The 11703-nt window shown below is 42.5% G+C and overlaps 1 protein-coding gene across 1 annotated transcript in view; it reads left to right on the plus strand.

Annotated features, from left to right (window-relative positions):
• Positions 1 to 11703, plus strand: part of COL11A1 (collagen type XI alpha 1 chain) — a 254149-nt gene that overhangs the window by 226864 nt on the left and 15582 nt on the right. Inside the window, exons 55-62 of the mRNA XM_033151495.1 lie at positions 5050 to 5103; positions 6121 to 6228; positions 6320 to 6373; positions 9143 to 9196; positions 9360 to 9467; positions 10492 to 10545; positions 10642 to 10677; positions 10789 to 10842. Coding sequence (XP_033007386.1) covers positions 5050 to 5103; positions 6121 to 6228; positions 6320 to 6373; positions 9143 to 9196; positions 9360 to 9467; positions 10492 to 10545; positions 10642 to 10677; positions 10789 to 10842 — 522 coding nt within the window. The remainder of the gene's footprint in view (positions 1 to 5049; positions 5104 to 6120; positions 6229 to 6319; positions 6374 to 9142; positions 9197 to 9359; positions 9468 to 10491; positions 10546 to 10641; positions 10678 to 10788; positions 10843 to 11703) is intronic.

Consider the following 11703-nt stretch of genomic DNA (forward strand, 5'->3'; position numbering starts at 1 on the left):
GAATATTATGGGGGCCCAGGTAGGCCCCGACCCACATAATTGATTACCTGACGCAGTGCACACACACCATTTGAATGGGAATGCCCACAAAGGTTGTAGGGGCTCCAGCCCCTGGGAGTTCACTCTTATATCCCCTTATTATTGCCCCCAGCATATCCCTATGTGGGTTAATCCAATTTGGGAAGATTTACATTGTTGCTGTTGATAAGCAAATGCAATTGGAATGGGTAGTGCATTAAAGGAATTTTTTTACGAAGCTCTTATTAAATCCTACCGACCGCCCATTGTGAGTCTGGAGTTGGGGGGAGCCAAGGCTTCTCCATTGACCAGGGCCGTCTTTACCTGTGGGTGCAACGGGTGCGGGGCACCCGGGTGCCGAATTCTGGGGGGGGGGGGAACCAGGCACCCACTACTGAAGCCGCCTAACTGTATTGTATTGAGCTGCTATGCAGCAGCAGGGCCAGCGGCGCCTTTGACACGACTGATCTCGCGCCGCCTGCCTGCTAATGCTGCTGCAGGGAAAGCTCTCTGGATAGTCTCACTCACCAAAGCCGGGAGGAGGAGGAGTGACAGGAAAGAGGGAGAGACATACAGAAAGAGAACACGCCTTTCTAGCGACGGGAGCATGCACAGGCTCCGGAAGAAGAACTCATATATGCGCGCTCACAAGGGCCCTCCCACACTGGCAGAGGAAGAGGAGTGCAGGGGGAGCGCACTGCCCCTGGCAGCACCTGTGGGGCACCATGCCCCCGCATCTGGCGTGCCCCGCCCCCAGGATGCACGTCGTACCCCACAGGTGGCACGCCATGCCCCTGGGATGCGTGCCAGCCCCGCCCTCGCCTGCTCTCCGCCCTCCGGTGCCGGAGCATGAAGCTCCGCCACTGCTGTCCCAGCTCCTCTAGAAATAAGGTTGCTCCCACAATGAAAGCCTGCCTGAGATGGCTCTCTCACGCATGCGCACAATGCTCACCGGTCTCATCTTTCAGACACCTCCCTATGACCGTAAGCGCATGTGTAAAGTCTTTACACAGACTCCCAATGTGTTCTTTGTCTTCTTTAGAAAAGCTGGTTTTAAATTAGATAATCCATACATCCACTTACTTATACATACCTATATATGCCTAGACTCTCTTACCTACATATACATAACAAACTTAACTTGACAAAACTTTAATTTCACAAATCAGACTTCCTGTCAAATCCCCATGCGTCTACCTCTCTTATTTTTGAATGTAGATCAAACAATTCTACTTCGTTCAGATATTTTCCAGTACATTCCGCCATATTATATATCTGGCTGAATTTTTTTTTCTTCTTTTCCTTTTTCTAATTTTTTTTTTTTACCTTTAGTTTTCTCTTAAGATATAGACAATAAGACACAGATACGACTATGTGGGATGTTAAATTTTATTCAGTAATATTATATAATAGCAGTTGTAATACTTTGTTACCTTTTTTCTCTTTCTTTGTTAAACAAAATGAATTAATAAAAATTAAATAAAAAAAAGAAAAGCTGGTTTTAAGCCACACACACACACACACACACACACACACACCAAAAAAAACTCCTTTTGGAGCCGTGCAGGCATGAGCACTATTTATCAACTGATAGTAGTGACATAAGGCATGATAAAAGTAAATTTGGGGGCTAACCTAAATTTGGGGGTGCTGGGCGGATCTTTGCACCCCGATGGCACATATGCTAAAGAAGGCCTTGCCATTGACTGCAGTGTTGGGTGGTGGTGGTTCTGTTTATTGGGCAACTTGGTATAGAGCCATTCTCAGTACATGCTGTATACAGAGAAACACATGCTCAGGAGATCTGGATTATTTGCATCTCATTTGTTTGCTGGTTTTGCTGCTGGATGTACACCAAGGAGCTTTAGCCAACCTCAGCTTTCCAATGAAGGTACATGCAACGTGGGGAACTAGGAGCCTCTCCCATGCATGTCTTGGTCATGGCTCCCAAATTACATGACTAATGTCTGACATAGGTCTCTAGGATCATGTAGGTTCTTTCCATCCTGGCATCTGCTGTGGTGGGGCTTACATGGAAAGTTTCCACATGATCTAAGCAATTTTTGCAATGCAGGTCACCAGAACTTTCTGATGTAGTGCGAGACCTGACTATGGACAGTGCAAAGCAATCTGAGAATCTGACAAGAGAATAAGGGTCGAAGTAAGGACCTGTTGTCCTGCTGTAATGTGTGAAGCATGTCTTGTAATGGGAGAAATTCTGAATTTCAGAAGGGGAACACATTTAGATCAATTCGGCATAGGAACAATGATAATAAAGGCACCTGGTTCATACAAATCAGCCGCAGATTGATGGACGCATTAACTGCAGAAGTGTGGGAGCTCCATTCTTATGCAGCAGCTGAAACCATTAAAACGTTGCACATGAACAGTTGTTTCATGGAACAGTTTTCATGTGGCTGCATTTAAAGGGATTCACAACACCAATGCTTGCTTGTGTGAACCAGGCTTTAGATACAGCATGGCAGACAAGAATTCGTTTAATTCGTTTAATTTTAAGAAGGGGCTATTGCTGATGTCATATCACATGCCCTGTGGCCTTCTTCACCAATACCTCGTTTAACTTCACTGCACACAGGTGGTGTAGTGACAATAAAGGTTTATTTATTTGATGTAACCTTTCAGGAGTGTCAAAGATGAAAGGCCCCGATGCAGACGCTGCTCATTAAAAGTGATCATATTGATAAGATGTTGGACTCGTCAGCTTTACTACAGTGTATGCTTCATGGAAGGATTGAAACAAGTCCACTCTTTGAAGTCTTTTAAGAACTGCAGTGCCGCTAGCTCTATCCAGCTGTCCAGATGCATGTGTGCATCTAATGGAGAAGACTTTAGAGATTGCAAAATCTCATTGAACTCAGCACAGGCATCGGTGGTGACATCAGTGCCGGATTTATGTATAAGCTAAACAAGCTATAGCTTCGGGCCCCACTCTCTTTTGGCTCCCCAAAACATTTAAAGGGAAAGAACTGTATGTACATTTCCAAAATATAAGATAAAAAAACAAAAACAAAACCTACATACAGTTAGAGCTTAATAATTATTTCACTATTAATGTACTCTTAATTGTATTTCACTATTAATATACTTCTTAATTGTATTTCAGTTCAACAATTACTTTGATAAAATACATATTTTGTTATGTGCAAATGGCTTTAGATACCTGTTGGGTCCATAAATTACCATATGGCATATATTCAACGCAAAAAAAAAACAGCGACAATTTGTTGTTGGCAAAGGACAGCTGGACATATAAAGGGCCCCATTACCTTCAGTAGCTTAGGGCCTCATCAAACCTAAATCCGGCCCTGGTTGACATTGTCATGATAAGAACAGGCAATTATTTGACATACATTCTAAAAGTCATACTCTTAAAAGTGGTCCCTCATTTTAAATGTTGTTTGCTCATTTGCTGCGATGGCACTCCCGTGTATTTTACATTTGAATATGGATGGGTGGCTGTTTTCTCCTTCCTTCCGAAAGAGCCGCTTTTCATTTCATTTGTGCTGCGGAGATCATCTTACTTCCTTTACATATTTTAAATTCATTGTGTGCGGAGCAAGCTGTTCCCTGCAAAAAAAAAGAAATAAAAAAATTCATGCTGCAACGTTATCAATCAATTCATCTTTAAGGCACCCCAGCGCTGTTTTGTGTTTTTGCTGACAAAGACAGGTAGTGTTGGTTTTCTAGAATTTAACTATGTGGAATGCTACAACAAAGGTTTTGGCGATGTCCTCAGTGGGACCTGCTGTCCTCCAGTCCCTCCCCAAATATGGCATTGACAGAAGCATCTCCTCCTCCCTGTGCAGCCACCCTTCCATTCAGGCACCCAAAGTTATCATTGCTGCTCAGAGGGACATAGTAGACAAGTGAGCAGGCAATATTTCTGCTACTCACTTTCTTTCCAGCTTACAGTCAAGCAAGCATGGTGAGGACTGGCAGCAGGTCCAGGGGTTGGCAGTGGGCTGCCCTAATGTGCCCGGGGTTGGCTGCTGGCCCAAGGAGATACAGAGACTTATCTAATCAGATAATACCTCATGGGGAGATTTGTGTGTAAAGCACGGCATGCAAATTTCCCCGGCTGGAAAACGTGGACCAGGAATTATCACACAGGCTTAGTCAGGCTCCATTCAATACCACTGTACAATTGCTCAGAAGGAAGAACAAAATTTGGAATGAAGAACTGCCTTCAGTCCTTTCTGAAAGATCTCCATTGGCTACCTATATGTTTCTGGGTGGAATTTAAAGTGCAGGTATCAACCTTTAATTAGCCCTATAAAAAAACAAAAACTTGGGACCCAGTTATCTGAAGCAAAGCCTCTCCCAAGTTTAGCCTCCCTGGGCTCATAGTTCTGGAAGGATGCTGTCCATGGGGTCACATCAGGTGATGACATGAGGCAGTGTCTTCTGCATGGTGGCACCCTGATTACAGAATGCCCTCCTTCTGGAAGCATGACTGGCACTGAGATGGCTAGCATTTCAGCACTTAACTGTTTGCCTAAACCTTTGTAAGATTTTAATTTGCCACTGCAATGGGAGCCATAGTAGGCTATCTGGGGGTTTTAATTACTGATTTTATGTTTGTTTTATCTGCTCCTCCATCTCCGTTTGTTGATTGTGGTTGCTTTAAACTGCAGTGTAATCTTGAGATCTTATTTTTTTTTACTACTGCTACAACTACTTATTTTATCCTGTACCTTTCTTGTAAAGCACTTTGGGTGTGTGTTTTTATAGAAAAGTGGATTATTAAAAAAAATGTACAAAGAGATGTATTTCTAATTTTATTGAGCCTTTGAACTTCCAGCAGCATGTGTACTACAGATTTTTAGCAAAGCAACCAGCTCAGTTTTGCAGTTGATTCATTTCCTTACTTTTATCATTCACTAGTGTTTTACCAAATCTAAACAAATCTTCTGCTCATACTTTTCTTCAGTTTGATGTATGCTTTATAACCCATTCTATTTGTGAGCCTGCAGATATCCTACACACATAACTTTTATCCTGTTGTGACAGGGACCTCCAGGAGCAGCTGGTGCTGAAGGAAGGCAGGGTGAAAAAGGAGCAAAGGTAAAATTGATGCGTTTTATGCTACAAAAATGGTGTGTTGTTTTTTCCCCTCCAAAGTGCATGCTGTGGTTGGTGTCAGCTGCAGAGAAATTGCCTTTTCTTTTCATGCTCCTGGCTTCTGCCCCTTAGCATCCTAAGTCAAGTGTAAATGATATTTGCTTACTTTCTTTTCTAACTGTGCACAGGGCCAATGCACATGAAAAGATGAACTGGTAATTATAGAGCCGGAGGCTTATTATAGTATCAGTTTGCCCCTTATTAGTGGCCACATGATAAGAAGCCTGTGCGCATTGTATCCATGTTCCACCCTGTATTTGCAATTGAATTTGCGATTTGCAATTACCGAATGAGAAACAGGGTTCTGGCGACAAAATAAAGATTGACACCTTCCTGGGGGTTTTCACGGTTAGCCCACATTTTGGGCTAGGCATGCTAGAAGAAAATAGGAAGAGCGGGGCTATTTCTGCATTTCTGCACCTCCACAACACAGAGAAGAAAGCTCCTTCCTACAGCAGTTCCACAAAAGCAGTAGCACAAAAGAGTGTTGTAACTGGCAGGAAATCCTCCATATTCACACCCATCATGTTTTGATCTAAAAATGCATACAAATTGAGGAATGGGGAAGAGACGACAATGGAAGAATGTCCAGTGCCCTTCCTTTTGCTTGAGAAGTGCTCTAGATGCATTTGAACCTCAGCCAGTCATGGACACATTGAAAGTGTGCACAGGAGATACATGTTTTCAAATACCTGTTTTGCCCAGTCGCAGTTCTTCTGAACTTTAAGGAGAACTTATACAATGGGGCTTCCTCCCAGGTACATTTGGGGCAAGCAAGGTTACCTAGGGCATAGAATTTGGACAGAAAAAAATGAAAGAAACTGTGCCAATACATTGTACCCTGTGAATGCATAAGAACACAGGCTGACCAATCCCTTTACTCTCTTCCGACGCTCTGTTTTTTCATCTTTAAATGCAATGGCCAGGCAATCCATTGACATCACTTTACCTGTTTTGTAGGGGGAACCTGGTTCAGAAGGTGCTCCAGGAAAAACAGGCCCAGTTGGACCTCAAGGTCCTTCAGGGAAACCTGGTCCAGAAGGTCTTCGAGGTATTCCTGGCCCCGTGGTGAGTGCATTGACTGCAACATGTTAGCATCTCTCACTTCTTGTCTTCCATTGTATGCTCTTACCTAAAGACCCTAATTTGTTTCCTATAGGGAGAACAAGGTCTACCTGGAGCACCGGGTCAAGATGGTCCACCAGGTCCCATGGTGAGCACCTTTCCTTGTGGGGCTTTTGATTAAACAAAGTGTCCTTTGTGATGCACCTGGCCTTAGGGATTCTGCCTATTACAGACCAAGTTGGGCATTTCTGCTGGATTTTGTAGCTGGAAATGGCAGGGGGAGAAGTATTAATGATTTGTTACACATCCTGAAAAATTTAAACTTTGGTTACTCTTAAAGTTCAGGTTGAACTTTGCCGTAGATGCTGACTCCATGCTATTTCCAATGGACTGCATCTGTGAGGAGAATACCAAACCTAAGATAAAGTAGGAGGACAGAACATGCTGCAGGTGAAAATTGTGTTCTGCATCTCAGAAGCCTTTAAAAAAGAAAATGTACCATCGCTATTTCACTTTTTGTCCATGAATTATGTATTTGCCTGGGCTTTCTGCATCTAATGATATCCTAAAGAAGAAATGGAAAAGATACACGCTGAATAATGTTTTTGTACATGAAGAGTTAGGGCTCTTTTCAATCTGCACTTGGTTGAAGGGGTCACTTACCATTCCTAACCATACAATGATTTCACAGATGTCTGCTGTCAGCAGGCAACCAGCAGTCAAAAAGCACTGAGAGCCCAACCTTATGTATGTTTACTTTGAAGTAAGTCCCACTGAATTCAGTGGGGTTACTTCCAGGTAAGCTTGTATATGGTGGCAGCCCAAGTCACTTCAGATCCCTATCCCCAGACCCTCAGATCTCCACAAGCAGGTGCTCAATGAGTCCTTGAGTTAATCTTACATTCTTATAAGTGTGTCTAGAGTTGCAGCTTAGTAGACCTGACTTTGGCTTTTCACAATATTATTCCGCATATAATAATATCAATAGCATTCCTTCTATAGATTGATGAAAAAAATTAAGATGCATCTATTAAGCTTTTGGGGGGAAACAAGCAAGACAAACAGTAGCGAAACAATGAACAATAACTGTGGAACACATTAGTGCAGTGGGAATAAAATTAACAAAAGGTTCAATACATTTTTGCAGACATCATAATAAAATAGATTCTTTGAAGGGACATTTTAGAAGAGTCACATATTGATAAGGTAACCTCACCACATAGAGACATGTGTCACTGGGGGTGCATGCAGGACATTGTTTTTATTTATAAAGCAGTGGGGGTACCAAGTGCTGCCTGGGTATGTTTAGAAACCAAAAAAATTATTGTGGTATTTAAATGGATGGTGAGTTTGGGCCTGTCCCATCCAAGATCATGTGAATTCAATCCATCGTTATATTTTGGTCCAGGTTAATGCAGGCCTCCATCCCCACCTTGGGAACACTTGTGGGAAATTTGACAACAATAACTTAAGAGTCGGCCAAACTTTAGCCAAAAAATTGGGTGAAGTCACACCAAAGTCTGCCATCAGCCTGCCTTCTTGAATCAAAATGGTTCTTGGTGACCAAACATGAACAAAGACTGTTCCCCGCCCTCTCCCCACAAACTTTCATGTCAGGAATGTCTTGAGAGGCAGTTGAAGCCATGCCAAAAATTGGACCAAACTTATGTTTTGGTCCACCATCTTGATTCAAAGTGACAGCCAACATCCAAATGTTAATGTAGGTCCCCACCCCCACCTTGGGAACCCATCTGGCATGTTTGGGAATGATATCTTGAGAGGTGGCCGAACTGATGCCACCCCTCCCATGGGTAAAATCACACCAAAGTTAGTTTTCAATCCTCATCTTGATTCAAAATGGCAGGCAGCATCCAAACATTGATGGCCACTGCTCCCACCTCTGGAACCCTCATGCCAAGTTTGGTGACAATGTCTGAGGAGGTAGCAAAACCTGTAGTAAACAAACATACAGACAAACCATTTTCCAAAATATGTAGTAGATAGAAATGGAAACCATAAAACATCCAAATGGACTCATTTGTAACCCCTCTTAGAACCATCTTATAATGGTTTTAACTTCTCAGACAAAGCAATGTCACACAATGCCTCAAACCATCAATCCTTAGAGGGAACTTATGCAGACTTCCATGTTGTGAATCAAGACGCACACACACACTGATACACTCAACAGTTTCCCTCTCTTCCTCCTCGATGAACATTTGATCAACGCTGTCATCCAGCAATGCTGATCACCTGTTGGAGGAGCCCCTGGGAGGGTGTTTGCAACTAGATTCCATTATCCCGACAGGCAATCAGCATTGCCAGAGATAACATGAATCTTGTAGGGTTGCCATATTTCTAAAATTCAGCACACAAAAGTTGTTGAGATTTTTTTGGGGAAATCAACCAAGAGATCCTGGACATTTTGCCGATTTCCCATAATTCCCTCCCGGGTGGTATTTCCACTGGTTAAATCCTGTCACTGTCCCTAATGTTGACTGCTGCTCTCAGGGTTCAGGAGCACTGAATATGCACCCCATTCACTCGGGTGGTGGGTGGGTAAAACTGCCCAAAAGCAAAACCAAGAAAAACAGGAACGTCGAAAACTTGTTCAAATGGTTCGTGCATCAGTGAGTCTCTTCAGAACCAGAGTGGGACCTTTAAATGTCATTTAAGGTGGGTTCAAAATGGCGTATGCCATTAGTGCAATGAACTACTCTGATCTGCTCTCATTGTAAGGCCACTTTGCTAAAGGTCACCTTTGGCCCTACGGTGCGTGCTCCAACATTGCCCATTGAATGCTGCAAGGTGTGATTATGCCTGCACAGTAGGGCCTTTTCGTGGTTCAGGTAAATATCACAAAATTACAAAATAAAGCCATCTCTCTCTTTAACGCGGTTGTCCTTGAAATCCGTAGGGTCCACCTGGCTTGCCTGGCTTGAAAGGAGATCCAGGTTCCAAGGGTGAAAAGGTGTGTGAAAATTTGTCTTTCATATGTAACCCAAACACAAAGTACTTAATGCATCCATTAACTCTCATAATGTAGTGATTTATTTGTTTTAAATTTGATGTAGCCCATTCATTTTTTTTAAAAAAAAATATTAACTGCAATCTTTTATTTGGATATTTTCCAGGGGCATCCTGGTTTGATTGGTCTGATTGGACCTCCAGGAGAACAAGGAGAAAAGGGTGACAGGGGTCTGCCGGGCCCCCAGGGAGCCACTGGAGCAAAAGGAGACGGGGTTAGTAAAACACACACACACCTTTCTTACTGGTTTCATTCCTGTTAACCGACCAGCCTCTCTCCAAACTAGCATATTCTTGCATAGTTCTGGGTATATAGAACAAATCTGTTCAGCGCTGGGGGGGGGAATAGATTTATGAGGGCAGATGAATAGCAGAACCACAATCTGCTCTGACAATGGAAACGCTTTAAATAAGGAAAGCCGGGAAATGTGAGCTCCTATATTTTACTACTGAGCTATTTTCCTTTTAAAAGATGTCAATTAAATACTCTGGGGCAGCTCAGCTCTGTTTCCTTTCAGCAGGGCTTGCATGGGAGAATTTCCTTTTGGGTTGTGTCTACTTTTTTGTGCAGTTACCAAAAACAAAAAAACCACTTTGGAAAACATAGTTGAAAAATAATTGTTGAAGACCACACCAACACAGAGAAAAAGAAAACCATGAGCTCAAAACACAGAAGACTAGTATACAAGATGTTTACAAATGTACCTTCTGTTAAATTAAAGCCTTATTAGTAATAGTGATCTCATATCATCACAGTAGATTTAGGGGCATCTCCCATGCCCATAAGCCAGTAATTGGGAGCCTGTGTTAATTATTTCTGTCTGATTAAATTCTATTGGCTTATTCATCAGTGTGACATACCAAATTTTCCTAACCCTATGCCTGTTTTGAAGATTTCCCTTTATTCTCCCACTCATTTGCCACAATGTTGCAAATTTCCTGCTTGCTTTCTCGTGCAACCCTTCAAATCGTTTAAGCGGTTTGTGGGTTAAATGAAATCTCAGTTCTTACGATCCTTTTGGTACTTACAAAAGACAACAACCCTGTTTTTAAATGCTTCTTATTCTTATTATGCAAAACAAAACGAACAAACAACCCTGCATTCTTGGCTTGATATAACTTCAGCAGTTTCACTTGCAACTCGCTGTCTTTGTAATTTTCAGTACCAATAAGAGTCAGGTTTTCAGCTTTCAGAGGGTGCCTAGAATAACTTGACTTTGTACTACTTCTTTTTTCAAGGGAATTCCTGGTTCTGCTGGCCCACTTGGTCCTCCTGGTCCACCCGGCTTACCTGTAAGTAGCCACACCCAGCATGTCTCCTGCCATGCCCATCAGTTTTGACATTTGCACCTTGGCTGATGATACCTACCTTTCCCCTTTTTCTTTTAGGGACCCCAAGGACCCAAAGGCTCCAAAGGTTCAACGGTAAGTTGCTTTGTTCTCAAATTCATCTTTCTTTTCCCATTGCTGACTGTTCTTTGTTCCAGTCGGTTACAAAATGACCACTAATAGGGTGTCCCTTGTACTCCTTCATAGGGTCCTGGTGGTCAGAAGGGCGATGGCGGTTTACCTGGACCCCCTGGACCTCCTGTAAGTAAAATGGATACTTACCTGATGAATGTTGCAAGTGTTGTGCTAGTTATTGGGTGCAAACCACATCCTTTTGATGAGAATTCACTTTCTGTGCATCTATAGCTACCTTGCCGTTTTCTACAACTAGCAAAACAGTAAAAATGTGGAACAACTTATGGGGGAGAATAGTGAAACGGTGCAAATTTCCCTGATTAGTACAAGTCACCAAAATTTATTATTTTTAGGATTGCCTGGGTGGAAAACTTTACTTGCTTAATCAAGGAACACTAGATACACATCAAATAGCAGGGACTGGTGAGAGTTTCATGTGAAGCTTGCAGTCTCGTAAGATTTCTCCCTCTCCCTCTTTGCAATTATTGACATTTTAAACCCAACGTTTAAATTGGCTTTTATAAGTTACACTAATAGGTAATCTGTCAATGTCCACGTTTCCGTGTGTGAATATTTGATCAGGCCTACCTGAAGCACATACATCATAGTCAAATGCTGCAGCAGTAATATCGGGTTAAGTTATCAAATTGGTGTGAAATAAAGGACGCACTGGTTTTCTGATACGCAGCATTGACCCTGGCCTGGTTTTTAAGTGCAACTTGTTTGTAAATACAAAGCAGCAATTACCCTCATCAACTCTTTGTCTATGGACCTAATGTGTGATACAGACCAAATGCAACTTAGCTGTCAGTTATAATAATTTTAATAATCATAAGTATTAGCTATGGAAACCAAACAGTGGCTCAGTAAAGCTCCTGTCTGTCTGTCTGTCTGTCTGTCTCTGCAAATACAAGGGAGTTGCCAAGCCACAATATGTAACTGTTGTGCTTTCCTCCTCCTCTTCCTCCTCCTCCTCCTCTATTTATT

Source organism: Lacerta agilis, chromosome 6 (genome assembly GCF_009819535.1).
Source record: "Lacerta agilis isolate rLacAgi1 chromosome 6, rLacAgi1.pri, whole genome shotgun sequence".
NCBI lineage: Eukaryota > Metazoa > Chordata > Lepidosauria > Squamata > Lacertidae > Lacerta > Lacerta agilis.